Source organism: Pristis pectinata, chromosome 2 (assembly GCF_009764475.1).
Source record: "Pristis pectinata isolate sPriPec2 chromosome 2, sPriPec2.1.pri, whole genome shotgun sequence".
NCBI classification, from domain to species: Eukaryota; Metazoa; Chordata; class Chondrichthyes; order Rhinopristiformes; family Pristidae; genus Pristis; species Pristis pectinata.
In genome coordinates, this window is record NC_067406.1 from 107249238 (window position 1) to 107276572 (window position 27335).

The window sequence follows — 27335 nt, forward strand, 5'->3', positions numbered from 1 at the left end:
TTGCTTTCCGTTTTTTGCCTGTTAACCAGAGGTAAGAAAGCTAAAATGTGGCAAAAAGCTAGGATGTGTTTAAATTTTTGAAGGGTTTAGATAGTTTTTCATTATTCTATTTTCAATGACTAACAATTGAAATCCAGAAAGCATACTTCTAAGCTGATTATCAAAAAAATCTTTATTTCACAAACTGGGGGGTGAAGCTTTGGAATGTCTTGCTTAATTTGGGTGGTGGGTAAAGATGCAGTTGTAAACTTCAAAGGATAATTGGAAAAATAAGGAAAAGAAAAATCTGCAGGGATATGGGGAAAGAATAAGGGAATATGACTAATTCGATTGCTCTTTGAAAAGTTGTTTCAGACTTCTGTAGACTGAATTGCCTCTCTTGCCTGGGACAACTCTAAGATTCAATGATTAAGGCCTGAGGCCATTTTACAATGCTGCAGGGACAATTGCAATTCAAGTTGCTTTTCCTTTATTCTTGAGTAATTTGTGACTTTTGCTTATTAGGCCAGTTTCTATATTTTCCCATCTCTTCTGGTGAATGTGTTGACTGCTCACCACAGGCAGTGGTTTTTGCCCCTGGTGCCTTATCCAGATGAATGTTAATGTGTGAGCTTTGTTGACACATTTAAATATATTTTCCAAACACAATAAGTATTGGATGGAGTCTAATCCTGTCCTCGACATCCACATGTGAATACATTTATTTGGATAGTTCCACAGTTCCTGAGCAGCAGCAAATCTAATTATTAGCTCTTTCAGGGTGCCAGGGCCAATATATTTGGTCAAATTGCCCCCTATTCTGTATGATTTTATGGTTCAATGGTTGTGATCAGCAATTGTGTGCACTCTGTTACCTGGCATTATTGGACTTGATTGTAGTCCTTCATTACCACCAGGTTTGCAGCCTATTAACTTTATCTAAGCTGTCAATGGATGTTGACACCTTGCTGTTCTCTGTAACTTGCTGTTGCCAAGAAAAGTTGTCGAATCACTGGATATTTCTTTTATCTATCATTTTATAAAATATTCTTTTGTTTTGTTATTTGTGGTTATATACTAATTAGGATTTGTTTGTTCTGTTGTAATATTTTGAGGACTATTTGCCAGATTTTTAAATGGTATGCATTCCTAATATATCTTCTGCCATAACTTCTCTGATTTAGCAGTTTCTGTATTTAGATATGGTATCATCTCTACTACAGCAACTCAGCTATCCGTTGGGAATCCTTGTTTTTCTTATTCTAGTTGAAGTGCAGAATTTGGCAATGATAATTGGAACCATCCTCTAACAGTGCACTACATTGTAACAGAATAATGTAGGGTTTTGCAGTGCTACTAATATTTAATGTTCTCTAAATAAATCATAAATATTAGAAGCAACATAACATGTTTTTGGTCAAAATCAGTTTAATCTCAACATTCATTTGGGAAAAGACACTAGACAAACTAAACTAAAGACTGACAAGCCCCTGGATCTGATGGCTTGCATCTTGAGGTGATAGAGTTGTAGAAATGGTTGATGCATTGTAGGTAGTGGTTGTGATCTTCTAAAATTCCAGAGTTTTGGAAAGGTCCTACTTGATTGGAAACCCACAAATGTTTTACCCATATTTAAACCTTTTGGTGAACAAATTCTCACGAAGCCATGCGGACTATCCCTAATAAGACTATGCTTGTCCAAATGCTCGTAGGCAGAGTCTTATTAGGGATAGTCAGCATGGCTTTGTGAGGGGCAGGTCATGCCTCACAAGCTGAATTGAGTTTTTCAAGGAGGTGACAAGATAAATTGATGAAGGTAGAGTGGTGGATGTGGTGTATATGAACTTCAGTAAGGCTTTTGACAAGGTTCCCCGTGGTAGGCTCATCCAGAAAATCATAAGGCACGGGATCCATGGAGACTTGGCTGCATGGGTTCAGAATTGGCTTGCCCACAGAAGGCAGAGGGTGGTAGTAGATAGAGAGTATTCTGCCTGGAAGTTGGTGACTTGTGGTGTTTCACAGGGATCTGTTCTTAGAATCAGGTTTATTATCAGTGACATATGTTGTGAAATTTGTGGTTTTGTGGCAGCAGTACAGTGCAAGACATAAAGACATAAAATTTACAAAAATAAATAGTGCAAAAGAGGAATAACGAGGTTTGGGAACCCTGCTCTTTGTGATTTTTATAAATCACTTGGATGAGGAAGTGGAAGGGTGGGTTATTCAGACTCATTCCTCAAATAAGGTCTAGTATGGTCCCATCCCTAGTTGGACTATCTACCATATTGTTTCAAGAAACCCTCCTGGATGCACCTAACAAATTCTACTCCATCAAAACCCCAGTTAAAATCACTCACTACAAATAACCCTGTTGTTTTTGCATTTTTCCATGGTCTGCCTGTATATCTGTTCTAGCTCCCAGTGGCCTATAGTATAGACCCATCTGAGTGTTTGCACCCTTTTTTATTGTGTGTCCTACCCATGTGGCTTTACTGAATGAGCCATTTAAGATGGCCCGTCTTCATGCAGCTGTGATATTTTCCCTAATCATTAATGCACCTTCTCCACCTCTTTTACATTCATCCCTGTCACATCAGAAACATACCCTGGACTGTTGAGTTGCCTGTCCTGCCTTTCTTTCAACTATTGGCTATGATACTGTAGTTCCGTGTACTAATTCAGACTCTTAAGTTCATCTGCCTTACTCATAATACTTCTCGCATTAAAGTAAATACACTGCAGACAGTCATACCTGCCACTAGCCTGGCCTGCCTATTTTTGCTATTAGACTTGCTGGATTTAATCTCTTCCTTCTCTTCAATCACTCCACCAGCTGACCTGACTGTTCCGGTTCTTACCTCCCTTCCACACTGGTTTAAACTTTGCCAAATAGCACTAGCAAACCTCCCTTGAGGATATTGGTGCCCCTGCAGTTTAGGTGCACGTGTTAATAAATAATTAACATATCTGTTTTTCTATTCAGAAAACAAGCATGTTGATTGCAGGAATTGCTGCTTAGTTATGAATAGTTAGAGCATAAAACAATGAAACCAGCATAAAAACGTTAGTCTGAGCTGACACTTCTTTGTTCAGAAGGGATATTGTCAATCGATAGTTGAAAACAAATGGCAGGAAATGGAATTGTTAGCAAATGCTGATGAGATGAATGCTGGCATTTGATCATCTGTTCTAAAAACAGATAAGATTCGCTGCTATTTATTATCAGGAAATGCATTCAATAACTGTAAATTGGCAAGTTTTGTTGGAATCTAAATCCTGTGGTTCTTTGTACAGGGCTTTACCCCACTAAACTGTTGCGCTTCTTCCAACATTTCTATAGGTTTTATGCAATGTTAATAATGTGATTCTCAGCAAAGAAAAGGTTTGATGTGCTTTTAAAAGTAAGAATAAAAAAGGAATCTGTTGCTAAGTAGTTATCTTAATGCATATGTATGAAAATATAGTTAAAATGAGGCAGTAATAATTTAAGATTTATGATAGACTTGGTTAAAGCATGATGCAATTCTTGATTGCCTAATTATATTAAAGGTGAGTGATACACAATGAGCAGTGTTTAATTCAATGTCCATTATAATTGGTTATGCAGTTGAGAAACTGGAATGTTGATGTTTGTAGCAAATGCAAATTCAGTTTGCACCTTGAATTTCTAGAAACCAGAAGTTACTGGGTGAGTGTATTTGGCTCTCTCCTCTTCTGTGCTCCTAGATATAATTAATCTTTTCAAGCTATGTTTGAGAACTATTTCAGTTTTGTATAATCAATACCACCAGATAAAAAATAAAAATCCCACTGCAATTAATTACTATGTGATGGACTGCTTCAGTAAGTTGCTACCAAATTTCATTTGAATAGCCTTACGATGTATATTACGCATGAGTGTTTAGCTTATGAAGCAGGCAGACGTTATCTGCTTGTGAGACCAGAACACACAGCAGAATGGATACTGTGAAGCAGCTACTGCATGGACATTTGGTCTGTGATTTAGTGTGCTGTGTAGTTGTACGTAGAAGATTGTTCTAAGCAATTGTTGGGTTTGTTGCAGCAAATTCAATATGATCTCCAGGTGATGTCATCCTATTATCTTATCTGTAAAGTTATAAAGCTGCTTTGTATTCAGTGTTTCTGATGGTAGATTTCATTCTGAAGCAGAACATACAGAAAAACAGGCTCTTGATTATTACTTTATCCTGGTTTACCCATCTGTTAGTTCCACCTTTGCATACGTAACTGTTGTGTAGCTGAAGGGCGGGGGTGGGGGAGAGACGAGACTGAAACAACGCTGTCTGATTATTCTGATTCAAAATTCAGCTTGGGATGTATTGTGAACACTGTGCTTCGATTTTTTACTGTAGAGATTATGTGCAAGACTGCAGCATTGAGTCTTTTCAAAAGGCATGGTGTGCATTTCCTAAGGGAACTATAGAATGCTTTGTGTGAAAAATTTCTTCTGTCCTTCTGAATATTTTGAAAAGAACCTTTTTTTTGCTATCCAGGAAATGGCTTTTCTTGTCCGTTGCTATGCCAACTGCTTGCAGCCATGGCCCTCTAAAGTAAGCATGATAATGAAATTACAAAATATTCCATTTTGACATGAAATTTGGCAGTTTATTTTCCTTGTGACATGTTACTATGACAAAGATGACTGCTGGTATAGTGTATTTGTCTTGTGTGCGAGAAATAGACCTGTTAAACGTCAGTCACTGTCTGTTGTGGAGATTAATTGTTGGAAGTTGGTTAGCTCAGCTGAGCAGGGACCAGTAGCGACCACTCTATCAGCTTCGTTAGCAGACAGGGAGGTGGTCCTATTCATATGCACAGCCCTAATTCTTTAGTTGCGAATGAAACGGGAGTATTAACAATGCCTTGCAGAATGCTGTAGGGCTGGTTTCTAGTCCTCAGCTAATCTACTACTGCATTAAGCTCTTTGAGGGAGTCTGTGCGGTCAGCCATTTTAGTTTTCTCACAACCAACGGATCTGCTCTTGTGAAGAAGCTAGATGTGTACTTTTACATTGTCTTTTTTTTCTTTCGTATTTGAGGTATTCTTAGTCGTTTTTAGGTTTTTTTCATTATGAGGAAAAAAAAAGAATCTGCTTGACTGATCTTTGCTTTCGTGCCAAATCAAATTGTGTTGGTAGTGACACTCAGCTGCAGCTTTTACATGGTGTGATGGGTGAATTGATGAGCTGATATGAATCGGTCCATGATGTTTAAATTCAATTCAGCACACATTTCTACATTATGAAACCATTAACAATTGCAACTAATCATCCAATCATGGGGCAACAAGATAAAAACACGGTGAGTATTTTACAGCTGCTTACTGCTGTAATTAAATATAGTACATTAACGTTTTCGTTTATGTATTTTAAAAATGTTCTTGTATTGATTATTTTGGTGTTGGATCTTTTGTGACGGTGTTCAGTATGATGGAATATTCTAATGGCAGGAGTGCTATTCAACTAATTGTCACTTAATGAAGCAGTTTTAATAGATTACTTTCTTGTACTGTTCTTAATTTATTTGTTTGGCGTTAGTGTGGATTAAGTTCAGTTGAAATTATCGATGCATTTGGTATTCCTGTAGCTATAGACTCATGCACCTAATTTTAAGACTGTTTGTTGACTGAATATCTAAATTGTGTTATAGATGTGTTTTAATTAGTGAAAGCACAAGGGGACTTGCTCATTGCTGTTTAGAAATGGAGACAGTTATTTTCTTTTGGGAACACTCTGAGACACAAGTTAGTGGTCTTTGGTGTTCAAAGGCTGTTAATACTTGTGTAGCTTGTGCATGCATAAATCCACATTAATATCTAGCTTCCATTTAAGAGGATGTGAATGATTTGTTCCAAAGCATCCATCTTGGAAAGCCCTTCTTAATAAAAAGTGATTTGCAAGTTGAAGTTGCCTCCTCTAGATGCCCCAGTTGTTAATACAAAACTTCAAATGGAATAATGAACAGGCAACAAATTAAGCAAAAACAAATACATTTATTGTCATTTTGGTGATGGATCAACTGTGTCATCTTGATCTTTATCACATATCTTTTAGTTTGCTGCTGTGTTTTTTGTTTTCTACATTGTTTATGTATGGAATATGATGTATGCTTTTTTTATGGTTAGATTTATCAAAAGACTAGCTCCTTTGTATTTCCACATTTCCAGAGGTAACCTAGATCTGGAGAAGAAACTCTCCATGATGATTGATTAAGACTGGTTATGCTTTCTCATGCAAAGTGTTTTATATATTACAGGCAGTCCCTGGGCAGAATGCCAGACTTATGGCCAACTGCTTCATATGAACGAGCTCCCATAATTTTATTAAATTCAAAAGTCCGATGAATGTACATACATTCATTCCTACGAATAGCAGAACCAGTTTCATTTCTCTCTCCATTTTTAGTAATACTTATTAGTCTTTTGTGCTTTTGATACCATTCATTACAATACTGTGAAGGTGTGGTTACCATATCAAGTGATTTTTGTGTATTTTCTGACTTATGGACAAATCGGCTTAACGTTAGTAAGAATGGAACCCGTTTTTTGCATGAGGACAGCCTGTAGTACAGTCGTGTAACAAAGAAATTTTTGAACTGATGGTGAATGTTTTTATAGGATCATGAATATAAAATTTTGGTTGATTATATCAATTTAGATATTCTGATTAGCTAGACAATTCACGATTGGATTATTGAGGTGATTAAAATTTCTTATGCACATTGAATTTCTTATGAAGTGATTTCATAAATTGTTTTACGCGGCTTTAAGAATCGCCTTTTTAGTCAAGGTGTTAAGATGCAGTTGGAGATGAAAGTGTAATGCATTTAGGAAATAATTCAAATTAGAGGTGCAGATGTCATTTTGTAATTTTCTCTTAAACACAAGAACTTAGGGCTTGCTGCAAAAGCTAACATGAAGACTTTCAAAGTTTTAAGAAAGAAACACTCTTTTCTAATGAATGTACACTCAAAGTTCTACTCAGACAAGTAGCTAGTTTTCACTCAGTTATTTCCAGATTCTCGCTTAGCAGGGTGAATTATTCCTTCATCGTATCTTGTACAAAAATATTAGATCTTCTCTTCATCTTATTACACATTTAAATCCATGTGCCCTAGAATTTGCAGCCAAATATATTATTGGGTATCATTTTCTCTTCTCTTTGTAGCTGAGATGCCTTAGTATCTGTTTGTTTGCCTTTCTCTGTATTGCCTCCAATTCCTGGATATCTTTGTTGTGGTGTAACACAATACACTAGTTACAGCTGTATTAGTGCCACCTGCGAACACATACCCACTCAAATTTGCACTGTGGACTAAAATAAAAAATGCTCAACAAGATGAAAACGCTCAACAAGAAAGACAGCATCTTTTGAAGGAGGAATAGAGTTAATTCTTGTGATAACTTTTCATCAGAGCTTGGAAAAGTTAAAAAATGAAAAAAGATTTTAAGCTGTAGAGAAGGTCTGTGGAAGTTGTAATCGAGGAGTAACCAAGTGCTGGAAATAGGTGATGCAGGAGTAGAATGTCTAATTATCTGACATTGTTGAATTGATTGATACTGGAAGACTATTGTGTAAAGTTGGAAGATGAGGTGCTGTTCCCAAACCTTGCTTTGAGGGAACAGTGTGGGAGGCCAAAGACAGAGCGGTCAGAATAGGAGTAACATAGAGAATTCAAGTAAAAGACAACCAGAAGCTCAGAGTGACCCTTGCAGACTGGGTAACAGCAATGCAAGACACCTCTGTTCCATCTCTAAGGGTAGGAAAGAAAGGTAAAGAGGTTAAAGAAAATTCTAGAGTTCAGGGTCTTGGCTGTAAAAAGCTCACCTGTCAGTGGTGGAGTGATTTTAGTCAGGTATGTGCAATAAGCTATAATTACCAAAAAAAAGTGTATTCACCTTTTTTGATGAAATAATTTGTTTACTAGTTATGGTTATGTTACATTTCTGGAATGTGTTCCACAACCTACACTTTCTGCAGAGGAGTACTTGTGCTCCTCCCATGTGTACTTTTAAATGTGACATTGTGATATTAAATTATTTTGATGGTAACTACAAAGTGATACAAAATAAAGAGAGATTTTATCAAGGTCAGACTTGCAGGTCAGGACAGTGCAATAAATATTCTGTGCTGTTTAAGCTAATGCACAAGTTGTTGTTGTTCTGGAGTTGGTGTGAAATAAATTTCACCAGAATCAGTACTTAAAACCCATGTCACTGGTTCACATGTGGACCACAATAACGGGATCCTACCCCTCTCACTCCAAGTTCCTCTCCTATCCTAACCTTGGCATCAGGCAAGCAGTGTGATGGTGCTGCAAGTAAGTTTTTCATTGCACCTGTGCACACATGTACTTGTGCATATGACAATAAACTTGACTTTGACTTTGAATTGTAGCCCTCAGAGTTCATGTTCATGGCTTCAGAGAACTTCAGCTACTGCTTGCCTATAGCATTCTGTACCAGTACCACATTCCTTTTTATGCTCCTCCCTCCACCTGAATGTTATTCTGTACCATAGTGTCTTGGTCAGATTGTCCATCAGTCTTCATTCACATTTCTGCATCAGTAACTACTTTGTCAAAGGCACAAACTTTTGGAACACCACATCATGATTTTGGGTCCACAAGGTCAACTCTGAAATTGGACCAAGGAATGACAGATGGAATTTAATTCAGATTTGTGCAAAGTGTTGCTTTTTGGTAAGTTAAACCAGGGCAGGACTTGCACAGTAAATAACAGGGCCCTGGAGAGTGTTGTAAAACAGAGAGATCACTGGGTACAAGTACATAGTTCCCTGAAAATGGCGACATAGGTAGACAGGGTAGTGAAGAAGGCATTTGGCACGCTTGCTTTCATTGGTCAGAGTATTGAGTGCAAGAGTTGGATGTCATGTAACAACTGTACAAGATGCTTGCTGGTGAGGCTGCACGGAATATTTTGTGCAGTTTTGGGTGCCTAGTTATAAGGAGGAGGACTATTAAGCTGGAAAGGGTGCAGAAAAGATTCACAAGTATGTTATCAGGACTGGATAGGCTGGGGCATTTTTCCCTGGAGCGTAGGGGTTTGAGGGGTGACCTTATAGAGGTATATAAAAGCATGAGGGACATAGATATGGTGAATGGTCACAGTTTTTTTCCCCCCAGTGTAGGGGAGTTTAAAACTAGAGGACATAGTTTTTAGGTGAGCAGAACATTTTAAAGGAGACCTGAGAGGCAACTTTTTCCCAGTGGTGGGTATGTAAAACGAGCTGACAGAGGAAGTGGTAGAGGCCAGGTACATTTGCAATGTTTAAAAGACATTTGGACAGGTACATGGAGAAGAAAGATGCAGAGAGATATGAGCCAAATGCAGGCAAATGGCATTAGCTCAGGTCGGCAACTTAGTCGGCTTGGATGAGTTGGGCTGTACGACCTGTTTCTGTGCTCTATATCTCTAAGATTCAACATGTTTATTGCAGATGTGATTTCTGATCATGTTTCATCTATAAAATTTCATCTGCTGTACCTTTCCTATCAAATCTTGATTGACATAATTAGTATGTTGATGTTTTTGTTTGTTGATATCTAGTTTGTTTTTTATAGCTATTTAGTTTATTTACTGCAAGTTAGTCTACATTACATTTATACTTTTTAGGTTGTGTAAGCTTTTAAAATAAAACACATGCACACTAACTTGCACTGGACAGAATTAAAATGCTTACTATCTAAAGCGAGCATTAATATTGAAGGTACCAAGAAGCAGTACTTCTGTCCCCTTCAATTTCCATGTTGACCATATTTCCAACTTCCAAACACTATCAAGATTTGTTTTGAATTGCAATTTGTGTGTCAACCCTGTATTACTTAACTACATTTTGCCCTTTAGTGATGCTACCTGACCAAATGTTAGGTTTCACACATACAGTAATGATCAAAGTCTACCTCACCACCACCTCGTTTAACCCACCACTGTCCCTGTGTTGTTAGCCTACTTGTTGACGTACAATACTGGGATAATCAGATTTTTATTGCAATGAAAAACATTGCCCTTGGCTCCCAAGATGTCTTTTCCCTAGCCACCAATAGCATTTTTTTCTCTGGCCATTGCATCAAGTTGAATCAAGATATTTACACTCAGCATACTATTTGACCTTGAGTTGAGTCTCCACTCCCATGTTTTCTCCATCCTCCTTATATAATAATGACTTCTTGTTTCTGGAGCCCTAATACATTCACTTGTTACTGTCATGTTTGACTGTTTTAATGTTATTTTGGCTGACCCCCAATCTTCCACCCACTATGAATCTGAGGTCACCCAAAACTCTGCCTCCATTTTCGTAATAAGCATCTCAGTCCCCTTTACCCACCATCTCTGCGGTTGTGGGAGTCATGTTGGCTTTCAATTCATTAATGACTTTGTCAAAACAGAATTTCATCTTTGCAGTTCAAAATGACTCCACACCTTGCAGTTTTCCTGAGGAAAAGTTTCTTGGTCTGTGCCCTCACAACTTGGTATACATCTGTTAGGCCCTCTCGGCCTTCTCTGCTTCAAGGAAAACAAACCCAACCCATTCAGGCTCTTCTCAGAACTGAAACATTCCATCCCAGTGTTATCCCAATTTTAAGTTCCCACTCCTGCCTGCTGCAAAATCACACAGGGCCACGGATTGATTCTGTTAAAACACATTTATTAGCAGTATACTGCCAGGGACAATTCTCCTCTAACTCTCATGCAGAGTCTTTATCGGAGGTCTCCACAATACAGAGGGTCAGGCATTAATTTATACAATCCTTGTCACACACTTGAACAATGCAGCTACACCAATTTCAATTGGGGAGCCAAAGATACAAAGACAAACCTCACACTCATTGTTTTAAGACAAACCTCACACTCATTGTTTAGGACAACCACCTGGTCTTGAGTCAGGGGCTAGTGTGAATGGTATTTTTTCATTAGTTATATGTACGGTCACAATTTCTTAACCCTTTACTTCCTCACCAGGCAGCAGCTTCGTGAATCTTCTCTGCATCTTTTCCTGTGACATCATGCTCTTCCTATAGTGTGGAGTCAAGAATGGCACACAGTTTCCAACTGTATCCTAACCAACATCTCAAAGTTGTACCATATCTTCCCTGCTCTTGTATTCTGTGCCCTAACTAATGAAAACAAATGTCCTGTATGATCTTCTTAACCATCCTATCTACCTGTGCACCTAACTTTGGGGAACCATGGACTTGTACACTAAGATCTTACTACTCAATGCTGCTTATGATTCTACTATTCACTGTGCATGTCCTAGCCATATTAATCCTCCTAAAATGCTTTATCTCACACATATCACAGTTAAATTCCATCTCACATTGCTCTGCCCATCTTACCAACTCACCAATATTGTCCTGTAGCCTAAGACTCCCCTTTTCATGATCAACAACACCACCAATATTTGTGTCATGTGCAGACATTAAACATATCACCAACATTCACAAACATATTGTTAACATATGTGAATAACAGCCAGGGTCCCAGCACTGATTCCTGTGGTACATCGATCACAGGCTTCCACCATGATGCTCTACCTCCTATCACCGAGCCAATTTTGGATCAGTTGGCTAACTTATCCTGGATACCTTGGGCTGTAACCGTTTGAACCTGTCTCCAATGTGGATCATTTTCAGAGGCCTTACTGAAATCCATGTGGACTTCATCAATTGCACTGCCCCTATCTCTCTTTCTATACTCCCGTCAGGCCTCGCCAGTTTCCAGTTTCTCTAGAATTCTCAGTAACTTTGCAGGGATGATCATCAATGTGTTATCTGAGTCAAACATAAGGGATGTTCCACTGTTGTAAGAATAAGACTTAAGAATCTTTGTCGATCAACAGTATTTTGCAGTATAGGTTTATCATTTATAGCAGTAAGAATCTAGATCTGGATGTACCCAGGTGGAAAGAATGGCTCATGATGTTTTATAGATGAGGAATGAAAAAAGGACCAAGGCATTGATTGTGAGTGCATCCACATCTTAGTTTATGCTTATTTGAGCATTGGATGTTGATTTGTTTAACAGCCATTCCAACAAATTGGAAGTGTGTGGAAAATCAATTCAGCATTTTCACTATGTTAGAGTTGGGCAGTTTCTCCTTTGACAGAAAAATTATTTTAACAAAAACAGAATGGATCACTGGTAGATTATTTTTAAAATGAGTTACTATCACTTAATTACCCATCCCCCACACCCCTTAGAGCATTTTTAAATGTGCTTGACTGTTACACTGCCCTTGTTACCCACTGACGTATTATCTGTGTACTTGTGAGGTCAGCTATGTACTACTGGGACTGTTGGTCAGCATAGTACGTTCTTCCAGAACCCTTCCCTTTGGTGACTAGTCAATCCTGTTTCCGTGCAGTGCTTGCATTTGACGTCTTATGTTGGCAGTTGGGGTCAGGCAGAGAACACCAGGGGTCAGGAATGTGGGTAGGTTTGTGGCTGGAGCCAACTTGAAACAAAGGGAAGCTTGTGTAAAAATGGTTATATCCTTGGAGGGATTAATTAGTGTATGTCATTGTGGCCTTAGTTTCATTGCTAGTAAATTTAATGGCATTTTTGTTTTTTTATGTGTCTGTGGGAAGTTCAGTCCCATATCCCATGTGAATAATGAGGACTTGGTGTAGTTAAGGAAAAGGGTGAGGTAATAATGGGAATTTTTAAAAAATCTACTGCACTGGAGCAGGAGCTAGCCAAATACCCGTTGGCAAAATGTTCCTGATGGAACTTGGTCTGTTTGTAAACTAGTGGTGTTCCTTGGGGATAAATGACAGGATCTTGACTGTTGGTATTTTTATGAATAATTTACTTTTAGATGTTGGAACAATTCACAAGGCTGTGGATGACACCAAAGTATAACTAAGTATTAGGACTGTAGGAGGGTCACAAGATCAATATCTACTTAAAAATATTTTGGATAGACTTAATTACCCAGATAGGTTCAAAATCCTCATGCTGGAGTTAATGATTGAAGTTGAAGACCCTTTTTTAGAACTGGGAAAGAGAGAGAATAAGTTCGTTTTAAGTTGCAGAGTGGGATCGACAGGTAGTGAGTGGATCTTTACCCAGAAGGTAGTGAGTGGATCTTTAGAACAGAATGTCTGATCACATGATGAATCTTGAAGTGCTGAATTCTTTCAAGCAAAAGCTACACCTTTTTCTGGTGTAAGGGAGTAATTGTTGACATCCATGTGTGTGGAGTCAAAAATGCAAGCCCTGAAGGTCATCTCAGGTGTATTTGACTGCCATTCATACCATCCCTGAACTTGCCATTGAACCATGCAGCAGGATAGTGCCTCTCTGATGAAAGAGTCTGATACACCTCATACCTGGCCTCTACTTTATTGATGAGAATTTCAACTTTTTGCGTGCTTTTCTTGCTGAAAGAACCCTTGAAAGAAACTCTCTTAAGAATTATTGCACCTAGTTGAATGAGGTGCAGGGTTTCTAATTATTGTCAAATAGCTTAGTTATCGAAAAAAACTAATTATTGCACATTCTAATTTCCTTAGAATAACTGTTTCAAAATTCCATAGTTCTGAAACTAATTTTATAATCAACTTGTGTCTTAATGTCAAATATCCCATTCTTTATTCTACTTTCTGTAAAATATTTAAAATATTATTTAAAAATCAAAGCCACTGTCCCATCTGTGAGAGTTCATTAATCTGTGTGTCTGTTCAACTTGCTTGAGTGCAATTTTGCAAGACATCAGAGAACTCCCGTAGCTGGTGCCAGATTGAAATTAATGTCAAAGTAAAAAAAAAGCTAGATCTTTATGAGCAACTCTGTTTGAGGTCAGCAACAAATGCCATCACTTCAGTACTATTCTGTTGTGGAATAGTAATAGGTTGTTGTTACAATTTATAAAAATTTTCATGATTCAGAATCAGCGGTCATTTTACACCCACCCTGTTGTCTCCATGATCTATTTGTGGTGTTTAAGCCAAATAAAAAATTGTTAAGGTCAAGAAATAATATGGGAAATGCAGAAAGAAGAAGCATAACACTAAATTCAGGGATATGGTCATGAAACACTTTGCACAAGGCTGGTTCTCAATGGTTACAAACTAAACGGCTGTTGTTGTCCATTGAGTTTGTTCGGGAAATCTCTGGCATAGAAAGAGCGATGCAGCCAATCAGGGGTTGGAAAAGACAGCAGCTTCAATCACATCCAATTGAATGTGATGAGAGAGACTTCAGGAACTAGCTGGCCTGCGAACACAAGGAGCAGCTGCTGCCAATCCCCAGCAATAGCTGCACTCGCTGTGCCAGCCAGATTGCAGAACTATTCTCCACGTATCAGTACTGAGGAGCCACACCACACGACCTGGTCCACCCAACACAGGCCCTCTCAGACAGCCTCTCCACAATGAACTGTGAGTGATTCATTGCTGTGGGGGTGCTAGCAGAAACAGGGACTCACTCCAGGTTCCCAGCAAAGCAGCTGCCAGTAATGAATTTCTGTCTATATATATTGCTACAATGACTCCTTTTAGTTCTGATTCCATCAACATTCTTGTCGCTGGGATTGTATGCTTTTTAATACAGTGGGATTTGGGCATTATGAATAAGTTGGTTGGTTCGTTGTAATGCATCTTCATTTGTTTCCAGTATTGTGGCATGTAAGCAAAATTTATTGTATTGATTCATTATCACCAAGATATTTGTTTAAAACCTACATGGTTGATCATTTTGAAGTGCCATATGACTCATAGTGCAAATGACCTTGCATTTCAAAATGCATTGCAATTCAAAAATATTCTGATTAAAGCAAGGGGCATTATAATATTTTTCTCTATTAGGGTGAAAGAAATTAATCTAAATGAAATATTGAGGGTTTTACTATTCTGTTGTGGAATAGTAATAGGTTGTTTTTACAATTTATAAACCTTTTCATGACGTTATGTGAACTAATATTGAGAATCTGTAGAAATGCTTTTTAAGGTTTAGTTCATTAATAGTTGCTCAATTGGACATGTTTTATGTTCACTCTATATTATTGATTATTTTGATTCTTTTACATTTAGACTTACATTTGAATGTATTTTCATTACATTTTTGACTATTTAATGGTACCTAAGATTCTGTTAGTGTACAAAAAGCAGAACACTGGAAGAACTATGGGTCAGTCAGTATCTGTAGAGGCAAAAGGTGTATGTCGCCATCTCAAGTTGAGACCCTGCATCTGTCCCGATGCAGAGTCTCGACCTGAAATGTCAACGTACACTTTTTGCCTTCACGGATGCTGCTTGACCCACTGAGGTCTTCCAGTGTTTTGCTTTTTGTTCCCGATCACAGCATCTGCAGTCTCTTTTGGCTTTAGTTAATGTAGTCTGTCCATCCTTGAGTACAGCAAGTGACAGTTGTTAAGTTCAATGTTGTTTAGTATTGCCATGTCCATTTGTAAATTGAGAAAAATGACTTAAGCAATCAACAGGAGGAGATTGCTTAAGGAAGTTAGGGCACATACAATGAATAGTACGCCATAGAGAGTATTGAGGAATAGAGGGATGTTAGCATACAAATTCAAGGATCCCTGAATTTGACAGCACAGGTTGATAAGGTGGTACAGAAGGAATGTGGGATACTTGCCTTCATTAGCTGGGCTATAGAATATAAACCTCCCCTCCCCAGCTCCGGGAGACCAGGAGCAGCACAGAGGCCATCGTCCTCCAAGGTTATCATCTGATCCAGGGTCTGGTCTGTGGAGTAGGATGAGACGTGCTCATGTTTCTTCTTCCAAAAGGTGCACAGGGGGAGCTCTGTGATCCACAGCCTTAAGGAAGAGGATGGCTCAGTAACATCCTCACAGACGAACATAATAAGGATCTGCAGATCCTTCTATGCCAGTCTGTACGACAAAAAGGCCACAGACAGCACAGCCTCCCAGAACTTCCTGTCCTCTATCACAGAGGTCTTAGATGACAGCAAGCGGGAGAGTCTGGACCAGCCACTGACCTTGGAGGAGCTGACTGGCTCTGCCCATTCCTTTGATTTGAATAAAACCCCAGAAGCAACGGCTTACTGGTGGAGTTGTACTTGGCTTTGTGGGACTGGTTGGGCCCGGACTTGCTGGAGGTGTACAACGCTATGCTCCTGTCTGGCAGCATGTCAGAATCCATGAGGAAGGGCACTATTACCCTCATCTACAAGCAGAAGGGGGAGAAAGCAGACATCAGAAATTGGAGACCCGTCTCACTGTTGAATATGAATTATAAGATACTGTCCAAGACCATCGCCAACAGGGTCAAGTCTGCTCTGGGACAGGTGATCCACCCGGACCAAACCTGTGCTGTACCTGGCGGGAAGATCTTTGACAGCCTCGTGCTGCTCAGGGACACCATTGCCTACGTGCAGGACAGAGGGGTGGACGCCTGCCTGGTCAGCTTGGACCACGAGAAGGCTTTCGACAGGATATCACACACGTACATGTTGGATGTGCTCCCCAAAATGGGCTTTGGGGAGGGAATCAGGAATTGGATCCAACTACTCTACACAGACATCAGTAGCGCAGTCCAAATCAATGGGTGGGAAACAGACAGCTTCCTCGTTAAGTCTGGAGTCAGGCAGGGCTGCTCTCTCCTGTCTTGTTCGTGTGCTGCATAGAACCCTTTGCTGAATCCATCAGGAAGGACAAGAGCGTCAGAGGGGTGATGCTGCCAGGCAGTGAGGGCACCCAGGTGAAAACCTCCCTGTACATGGACAACGTCGCCGTCTTCTGCTCAGACGCAGGGTCAGTTCGCAGACTGATCAGCATCTGCGACCAGTTTGATTTGGCATCAGGGGCCAGAGTTAACCGCAAGAGCAGCGAGGCTATGCTCTTCGGCAACTGGCCCGACCAATCCGACGTCCCCTTCACCGTCAGGCCTGACTACCTGAAGGTGCTGGGGATCTGGTTTGGAGAGGCTGGGGTGTGCAACAAAAATTGGCGGGAGCTGATTGGGAAGGTGAAGCAGAGACTGGGATAGTGGGAACAGCGCTCACTCTCAATAACTGGGAAGAACTTGGTCATCAGGTGTGAGGCGCTCTCAGGGCTGCTATACTTGGCGCAGGTGTGGCCTGTTCTTCGCTCCTCTGGCTTCCATGCTGTCTTCTGGTTCATCTGGCGATCCAAGATGGAGTGGGTCTGACGGGTGGCCATGCACAAGTCCCTGGACAATGGGGGCAAAAGTGTCGCCCTCATCCTGATGACCACCTTTGTCTATGGCTGCATCAGGCTGTGCGTGGAACCAAGGTACGTGGGCACTTTGTGTCACTATGGGCCGAGGTTCTACCTGTCCCGGTGTTGCGAAGGATGGGCCTGGCCCCATTGCCACGCAACGCCCCAGTCAGCTGCATGTTGCTGCACTACCTGTCCCTCGTGGAAAAGTTCTTCCAGACCAACACCTTTGACTACAAGTCCATCGGGCAGTGGTCAGCACGGAACATCCCGCAGACACTGCAGGAGAAGGACTCGGTGGATACCATGGGGTGGTTCCCTGAGCAGACTGTCCAGACCATCTGGCAGAATGCCTCATCGCCAGAACTCACCAACAAGCACCAAAACCTTGCTTGGCTGGCGGTGAGAGGGGCCATCCCAGTCAAATTCTTCCTGTATGGTCAAAACATCAGTCCCAGTGTGTGCTGCCCCCAGGAGGACAGCGCTGGGGGCGAGACGGTCGCCCACCTCTTTGCGGGCTGTGGGTTTGCGAGGAGGGTGTGACGAAAGATGCAAGGGTTCTTGTCATGTTTCATCCCCAGCAACTGTGTAACAGAGGATTTTGTGATCTATGGGCTGTTCCCGGGGACACACACAGAGATGGACATCAACTGCTGCTGGAAGGTCATCAACTCGGTGAAAGACGCCCTTTGGTCTGCCCAAAACTTGTTGGTCTCCCAGCACTGCGAGATGTCCGTAGGGGAATGCTGCCGACTGGCACATTCCAGGCTGCAGGAGTACGTGCTGAGGGACGCACTGAAGCTGGGCGCAGCCAACACAAGGCTCGGTGGTGAAGGACTACAGTTTAGGGTTCTTCTGCCACTGGAGAGGGAGGGGTGGGGTCAGGTGAGAAAGCCCCTTAAGTATTGTAAATACGGGATTGGGTAGCCCCCAGGGAGCCACATGAGTGGCATCGGTGCTGTGTTTTTCATATAAAAAGGTAACACTAATGATTGATCCATACACGAATGTAAAGGTTTGCACTGTTTTATTGTTGTATGTAGTTTGTTTTTTATGATGGATAAAGTTTATTTTGGAATTAAAAAAAATTAAAAAATAAAAGAAGGGCATTTATGAGGAGAGACTGAATGGGCTGGCTTTGTTTTCCTGGGAGCAGAGAAGGCTCAAGAGGTAAATAAAATTATGGGGAGCATTGACAGGGTAGACAATGGAAAACTTTTCCCCACAGCGAAGATATTAAAACATATGGGGCATAGGTTCAATGTAAGAGTTTGGAGGGGATCTGAGGAAGAACCTTTTCACCCAGAAAGTGGTTGGAATGTGGAATACATTGCCTGAGTGGGTGATGGAGGCAGGTGCACTCGCAGCACTTAAGAAGTATCTAGCAGTGCATTTGAATCACCAATTCAAATACAAGGTTACAATCCAAGTGCTGGTAAACAGGATTAGTATAGATAAATATTTTATGCTTTACTGAAGTGCCTGTGTCTGTGCCATATGACTCTGATTCTGTGACTCTATTAATCTAATAGGAAATTCAAATGAAACTTTCGCTAAAAAATAATGAGAATGTGGAACTCATTACCACTGGCTTTGGTTGATGTGAAGAGTATCTCTTTGCATCTCAGTCCTAAATGATTTATCTTGTATCCTGAGACTCAGTCTCTTTTGTTTCTAGGTTTTCTCCCATTGATTGGGGAAACGTCCTCCCCACATCTGGTTTCCCTAGCCCTGTCAGAATTTTGTACGTTTCAAACTGGATCCCCTCTCGTTACTTTAAACTGTAGTGGATACAGGCCCATTCATCCCAATTTTCCCTCATTTGACAATCCTGCCATCCAGGAATGCTGGTGAGTCTTTGCTATTCTCCTTCTAAGGAAAGTATACCTTTTTATAGGTAAGGAGACCAAAACTGCACATAATACTCCCATGTATGACCTCACCAAGCCTCTATATAATTGTAGTAAGATAACCTTGCTCCTATACTCAAAACCTCTTGCACTGAAAGCTTTTTACCTGCTTGCTGTACCTTTGTTGTTGCTTTCGGTGACTGGTATCATTATATTTTAACATTTTCCATGAGGCCTCTTTGCATCCTTTTCAGAACTCTATTTTACCCAGTTTTGTGACTTCAGCAAAATTAGAAATACGTATTACTTTTGGTCCCTGCATTCAAATAACTGAAATGTATTATGAATGCTGGAGTCTAAACACTGTTCCCACTGGTACCCCACAAGTCACTGCCCACCACCTGAGGAAGTCCCATTTATTCCTGCTCTCTTACTTGCCAATTTTTAGTCCATGCTGGTTCAACCCATACTATTTCATTCCCATCTGCTTTAATTTTGCACACCAACCTCTTATTTGGGACTTGATCAAAGGCCTTCTGAAAATCCAAATACACCATATCCATTAGTTCTCCCTCATGTATTTTGCTTTCTGTTTTTATCTTAGTAATTTTTAAATATCTCTGACTTGTTTTTTGAAGCCTGTCTGGAGTGGTCCAAGACTGTAGACATGGGACTACACTGCCTTATGGCTTGTAGTCTGGAACTCACCACCCAAGTCCTGGTGTGAAAGATCGGTAAAATTGATTCTCTGCAATCTTTGTGGACAAGGACTGGTGGGGTATGTGGATGGTAATTTTGGGTAGCGCAATAGGTCCTGGAAGATCCAACCATTGAAACTGCAGTTGTATATTGTTGATGCAGCTCATCCAGAAAGTGAAGAGAGTTCCATGCTATGACTTGTTAGATCAAGGAAATACTTTGGAGAGAAAGGAAATGAGTCATTCTGCAGGATCTATGCTCTGTTAACCACAGTATTTATGTGGGTGGTCTAGTGAGTTTCAGTGGTCATGTAGGTTGTGATCAGTGGAGTATTTGGTGTTGCTAATGCCCTTAAGTTTCAATGGGAGGTGTTCAGAATCTCTTGATGATAATGATGATCTGTGGATGACCCTTGTGTGATGTGCATATTTATCAGCTTGACTTTAAACTTATGGTAGAAGGTAAATCACTAATCGTGGGCCTTGGAGTCTGCCCTCAAGAACTGCTGCAACAGTACCCTGTGGTTGAGATTGACCTAAAGAAATGCAACGATCTTTCTTTCCTTTTTCCCTATGATTTCCATAAATTTCTGTCTTAGTAGGGCTCCTAACTGCCATGCCTGGCCAAATAGTACCTTGATGTCACAGTCAATCATTCTCACCTTGTGGCATAATATTGTGCAGCTACTAGTGCTGCTGCCTCTCAGCACCAGCTACCGAGGTTCGATATTGACATCCGGTACTTTCTGTGTGGAGTTTGTACGTTCTCCCTGTTGCTGCTTAAGCTTCCTCTGGGTCTTCCAGTCTCCCCCCACATTTTAAAGAGATCCTGGTTTGTAGGTTAATTGGTTATTGCAGTTTATCCCAGTGTTCGTTGGGTGATGGGAGAATTAGGGTTGAGTTGATGAATCTGTGAGAGAAAAACTTTATGGGAAGAAGTGGGAAAACGAATTGTTCGACGAGCTTGCATGGATTTGATGGGCACAATGGCCTCACTCAATGCTATATATATAAAAAAAATACATAAAGAAATGTGTATATGCAAAATAATTCAGTTTACTTGTCCGTTTTTGGACCAAGGATGTATTGTACTCTAGGGTTGAAGCACCCAACCTGAGCATCAATGAATAGGTGAATGATGAATAGATGCTGTTCCTGCAGTAGGTTTGTGAGTAATTTTCACATTTTTCCCTTCTTATTTTGCATGGTTTTTTTAATCAGGTTTTCATCTTTTTTCGGAGACAACATGGTGCTGGATGATATAGGGTGTGTGTGTGTCTTATGAAACCTGAGGCAGCCCTTCTGAATGTGACAGGCTGATTATGAGGAGGATAATATATATCCTCCTCATAATCAGAATCAGGTTTATTGTCACTGACTTATGTGACATGAAATCTGTTGTTTTGCAGCATCAGTACAGTGCAAACACATAAAATTACTATAACTGACAAAACAAATTGTGCAAAAAGAAGGAATAATGAGGCTGTGTTCATGGACTGTTCAGAAATCTGATGGTGGAGGGGAAGAAGCTGTTCCTAAATCGTTGAGTGTGGGTCTTCAGGCTCCTGTACCTCCCCCCTGATGGTAGTAATGAGAAGAGGGCATGTCCCAGATGGTGAGGGTGCTTAGTGATGGATATAGCCTTCTTGAGGCACCACCACTTGAAGATGTCCTCGATGGTGGGGAGCGTTGTGCCTGTGATAGTATTGGCTAAATCTACAACCCTGTGCAGTCTTTTGTGACCCTGTGCATTGGAGCTTTCATACCAAGCTGTGATGCAATCAGTCAGAATGGTCTCCACTATATATTTATAGAAATTTGTAACAGTTTTTACTGACATACTAAATCTCAAACTCCTAACAAAGTAGAGCTGCTGGGTGCCGCCTTCATGATTGCACCAATGTGTTGGGCCCAGGATAGGTCGTCAGAGATGTTGACGCCCAGGAACTGAAAGCTGCTCACCCTTTCCACCGCTGACCCCTCAATGAGGACTGGTGTGTGTTCTCCCAACTTTTCCTTCCTGAAGTCCACTATCAATTCCTTAGTCTTGCTGACATTGAGTGCAAGGGGTTGTTGTTGCGACACCACTCAACCAGCCGATCTATCTCACTCCTTCACACCTCCTCGTCACTCCTAAGAGTGTGATTTTATGTTATAGGAAGAAATGTTATGTGTAAATCTAACAAGAATAAGTTATAGAACCATAGAAATACAACACTGAAATGGATCCTTTTGGCCCACTGAGTCAGCTCCAATCACCAGCACTCGTTTGTACTAATTCTACATAAAAAGGGAGTAATGTTTTATTATCTCCATATTCTCATCAACTCTCCCCAAACTCTTTATCACTCACCTAAACATTAGGGGCAATTTACAGTGGTCACTTAACCTACCAACCCTCGTGTCTTTGGGATGTGATAGATAGATAGATAAGGTACATACCTTTATTAGTCACATATACATCGAAACACACAGTGAAGTACATCTTTTGCGTGGAGTGTTTTGGGGGCAGCCCACAAGTGTTGCCATGCTTCCGGCACCAGCATAGCGTGCCCACAACTTCCTAACCCGTACGTCTTTGGAATGTGGGAGGAAACCGGAGGAAACCCACACAGACATGGGGAGAACGTACAAGCTCCTTACAGACAGCGGCTGGAATTGAACCTGGGTCACTGGCACTGTAAAGCGTTGTGCTAACCGCTACACTACTGTGCCTGCCCATGTGGGAAGAAAATGGAGCGCACAGAGGAAACCTGCGCAGTCACACGGAGAACGTGCAATCTCCACACACAGCACCCGAGGTCAGAACTGAACCATTGTGCTGTCCAGGTGGAGAATGGCTTAGAGGATGTATATATATTTTTTTAAAATGCCAGAGTATCTCTTGCATGCATTCTCTGAGCTTGGCCTGAAAACCAGTCCGGATGGGGTAAAACTAGTCAAGGCTCACATAGTAGTTCAACCCAGAAGTTTACTAAGACTGAGGAAATGAAATAATAGAAACACATGCTACAGATGATATAATAAGAAACTACTGAAGAGCATGTTATGTAAAATACTGCGAAGAAACCAAATTTGACCTATATATTGAGACGACCTCACACAGCTTTAAGTCAAATATACTTCTGTCTGACTCTGAGTCTGAAGGCAACTTATTCTGGCAGACATCTTTTCAGGTGTTCACCTTTGTGCACAATTTCCTTGCAGGCTGCCCGTTAAGGTTTTGTTTTCTTTAACTCTAGATGATTTTAAACAAAACTCATCCCAACCATCAGTGGGAGGACTCTGCTTCCACTATGCAGGAGACCATTCATGCAAGCTATTGAAGTTTATCCTGAACCTCTTTAATAATACAATAAACATGCTAGGACGGATTGAATGATGCAAACCCAACCCCTTTATCTTTATCTTTACCATCTTTATCTTAACCTTGTCTTTCAGTGTAAATCTGTGAAGTGGCTCTTTCTCACTCCTGTTTCAGTGAATGAGTCTTTTCAACTCTGTGTTTTGACCATTGTCATGTCAAGGTGTTCTGAAAAAGTAATGAGCAGATACCATTTCAACAATGGTTTAGTTTGAGCGTTAACATTTCCAAAGGTTTTGGGATGAATTCGGACATGGTGGAGCTTAGGTTACATCTTTCATGTGGATTTGTAAGTCTAGTGGACAATCAGACCACGGGGATTAAGAGAAAGAAACAGGTCCTCAGAAGGCTAAGGAAATTTGTTATGTCCCTGTTGACCCTCACTAAGTTTTATAGATTTGCCATTGAAAGCATCCTATTTGGATGCATCACAGCTTGGTATGGCAACTGCTCTGCCCAAGACTGCAAGAAATTGCAGAGAGTTGTGGACACACCTCAGTCAATCATGAAAACCAGCCTCCCCTCCATGGACTCTGTCTGCATTTCTTGCTGCCTTGGAGAAGCAGCCAGCATAATCAAAGACCCCTCCCACCCTGGACATTCTGTCTTCTCCCCCTTCCGTCCGGCAGAAGATACAAAAGCTTGAAAACATGCACCAACAGGCTCAAAGACAGTTTCTAGCCTGCTGTCATAAGACTTTTGAATGGACATCTTGTATGTTAAAGATGAACTCTTGACCTCGTCATGGCCCATGCACCTTATTGTCTACCTGCACTGCACTTTCTCTGTAACTGTAACCGTAATGCTACATTCTGCATTCTGTTTTTGTTTTTCCCTTATACTACCTTAAAGTACCTATGTTTTGAAATGATCTGTATGGATAGCTTGCAAAACTAAGTTTTTCACTGTTTTTTGGTACACGTGACAATAATATACTAATAGTTAAAGTTCAGCAAATACTTGCCAGCTTCTCTGGCATTTTCTTCAGTTCACAACTTGTTTTAAAAGTTCATTAAAAAATCTGATTCCATTTGGGATGTGGAGCTTTGTCAAATGTTGTGAGAAAGCCACAAAATTGCCATCTGAACTCTTTAATAGTCATTTATTTTCGGTTAAAAGCATTCTTGCTGCAAGTTTTACTACAACAGAGAGGAACCTGGGGAAAAAATGCAGTGATGTAGACTATGTATCAAATAAATTCTTTAAGCAGAGTCACAGGAGGACAAATGAAGAAGAGGTGTGAAGTTTTAAAAACACAAATGTGCTTCAAACCTAGGTTGAGCACTAAGTAGTAAATCATTTAAAGAAATATTTCCTTGCAAGGTTGATAAGAGAACAAATAAGTAATATGCCAATTCCAACTAAAGATATCCTCATATAAACGATGAAGTGAAGCTTTTGGAGAAGCTTGGGCTACTCAAAGAAAGAAATCCGAAGGATAGTTAGACAGTGAAGGCAGAGGGTGAGCAGAGATGTGTGAAGCACTGCTACTTATGAAAGGGTTGATGGATGTCAAGGAGGAGCAAATAGATATGCTCAATAGCTGGCAAATGAATGCAGTTGCCAACCTTCGTTAAGAGTTAACCCTAAAGTGTCACGATGGATATGTTCTCGAAAACTTGCTTAAATTTGTACTGCTAATATAACTACTACAAACATGTATTGTGCTAGTAATTCTGCTTGTTGTTGCTTCAGTGGTAGGCCCTGACTAGTTGCAGTAGATGGTGAGAAAAGTTGGGAGCTAGTCAATCTCCTCCCTGTAAAGATGCAGTAAGTCAAAAGCAAAGCATGTTTAACGTCTAATTGCCATTGGCATGAGCAAGGAGCAGCCAAATTTGGTTGAATTGATATTCACAAGGACTTGTGTTTGTGGGATATACAGATGTTCTTTTTATCCGGCAAATGAATGCAGTTGCCAACCTTCATTTAAGAGTTATCCCTAAACCGTCACAATGGAGATAATAGAAAGAAAGCCAATCCAGAATCACAGATGGAGATATCTTCACCCATCATGACCATGCCAGCTCTTTGTTAGCATTATTAGCCTTCCTTATCTGTGGTTATAATGTAATTTTTTGTTGTGATTTGGACTTGGAGAGCATGGAAACTAAATTGGCATTTTGTAGGGACCAGTACATTTTTCTTTTAAACCAAAAGCAAACTACTGCAGAAATATAAACAGAAAATACTGGAAATCCTGAGCAGGTCAGGTAAAATCATTGGAGAGAGAAATAACGTTGATGTTTCAGGCCAGTGACCTTTCTGATAAAAGAATTATCAACTTTGATTCTCTACCCATGGTTTTCTTTTAATCTAGCCGCAGTTTTCATCACACACAGTGGGTACCAGAGCTTTGATTCTTATTAATATGGAAACAAATGATCTTAACTATCTCTCTTCCTGTGTTGTCACCAGTGACAAAGAATACTATTTTAGCATAGATCATGTCTGGGGAAGGAGTAAGAGACAAGGTTTCTGTTCATGATGACGTTTCCTGTAAAGTGCTTTGATGCTCATCTGGAACCTTGCAGCAAGTGCTAATAATAGACGCTGAAAATTCACATTTCAGATTTTTTCATTTCGCATGCACACTTCAGTCAACTGATTGGCTGCCTTTGAAATTTAGACCCTAGTTACATGATGTAAAACATATGCAACTTAGCACATCAATAGACACTCTTAAGTGTGATTGTCTCATTGAAATGTGAAGAGCCATAACAAACCACTTCAGTTATATTAGAACATAATAAGTAAAGACCAAAGAAGTCATGTGGCCCCAAGACTTTACTGCCTAACTATTAAGGCCTTACGATCCTCACAAAGTTTGATTCCCTTAGTGCCTAAAAATCTCTTATTCTCATCCATGAATACACACAATGGCTGAGCATCCATAACCGTCTGCACTAGAGAAGTCCAAATAGTTTCAACTCTCTTGAATATTAATTCTTACTCATCTCAGTCCCAAATGATTGATTGTTCTACATATGAAACAGGATCAGTAATATGCCAAATGGCCCCTCAAGCCTGCTCTGTCATTTACTAATATCATTTCTGATTTGATTGTAAACTCAACTCTGCATTTTTTTCTGCCTGTGGTAACTTCTCATCCCATTGCTCATCAAATATCCATCTATTCCATTTAAAGACTTTCCCCACTACCTTTTGAGGGAGAGAATTTCAAGGACTCTCAATCACCTAAGAGAGAACATTTTTCCCTCATCTCTCTCTTAAGTGGGTGGGTGGTTCCTTATTTTTAAGTGATATCCCTCATTCTAGGTTCTCCCACAAGAAGAAATATTCACCCTGTTGAGATCCCTCAGAATCTTAGATGTTCCAAATTATCTCTCCCTCTTCTGAACACCAGCAGATACAGTCCTAGCTGATCTAACCCTTCCTCATGAGACAACCTGTCCATTCCAGGTATTTAGTTAACCTTCTCAAAACTGTTTCCAATGCATTAACATCCTTCTTTAAATAAGGAGATACTGTACATAGTATTCCAGAAGCCCTATAAATCAGAAATAAAATCTTCCTACTTTTGTATTCTTCTCCCCAACAATAAAGAATAACATCCTGTAAGTTTTTCTAATTGCTTGCTTTACTTGCATACTAGCTTTTTGGACAATCAGTTCCCTCAGCATCTCAGAGCTCTGTAAAACCTCACCATTTAGATAGTGTTTTTTTAAACTTGGCTAAATGAACCAATTTTAATAAATTATTTACATAAATAGTAAATAGTTGAGATCCCAGTGGCACACCACTCATTACATCTTGCCATCCAGAAAAAAAGCTTATTTAAGCCTATTCTCTGTTTCTTGTAGGTACCCAATCTTTATTCAGAATGTTACTCCTTTTGCCATGAGATGTTATTTTTCAAAATTAAGTTTTGATGTGGCACCTTATCAAATTCTTTCTGGAAATCCAATATCCACTAGTTCTCCTTTATCCATAGCACATATTACTTTTCAAAGAACTCCAGTAAATTGGAAAAATATTATTTCACTTTAGCAAATCTACGATTATATCAACTTTGCCTGTTTACCTTGGTTTTTTCACCTAAGTGCTCAGCTATAATAACTTCAATAATAGCTTCTAACATTTTCCCTGTCACAAGTATTTAGTTAACTTATCTGCAATTTTCTGCTTTCTCTTACTCCCTTCATGAATAAAAAGAAATCTAGAAAAATTGGGAAATTAAAATCAACTATCCCACTTGCTGCTGCTTTGAAGTCCATCTT

The 27335-nt window shown here is 40.2% G+C and overlaps 1 protein-coding gene across 7 annotated transcripts in view; it reads left to right on the forward strand.

Annotated features, from left to right (window-relative positions):
* rapgef2b (Rap guanine nucleotide exchange factor 2b) overlaps positions 1 to 27335 on the forward strand; it is a 290810-nt gene that overhangs the window by 132310 nt on the left and 131165 nt on the right. The window contains exon 1 of one of the 7 annotated variants that reach the window (XM_052009277.1): positions 4662 to 5300. The exons of 4 other annotated variants lie outside the window; for them this stretch is intronic. In XM_052009277.1, coding sequence (XP_051865237.1) covers positions 5241 to 5300 — 60 coding nt within the window. In that variant the 5' untranslated portion in view covers positions 4662 to 5240. Of the gene's footprint in view, positions 1 to 4661; positions 5301 to 14366; positions 14403 to 27335 lie in introns of those variants that run through there. 2 more of the 7 variants (XM_052009272.1, XM_052009288.1) reach the window with 2 other exon arrangements.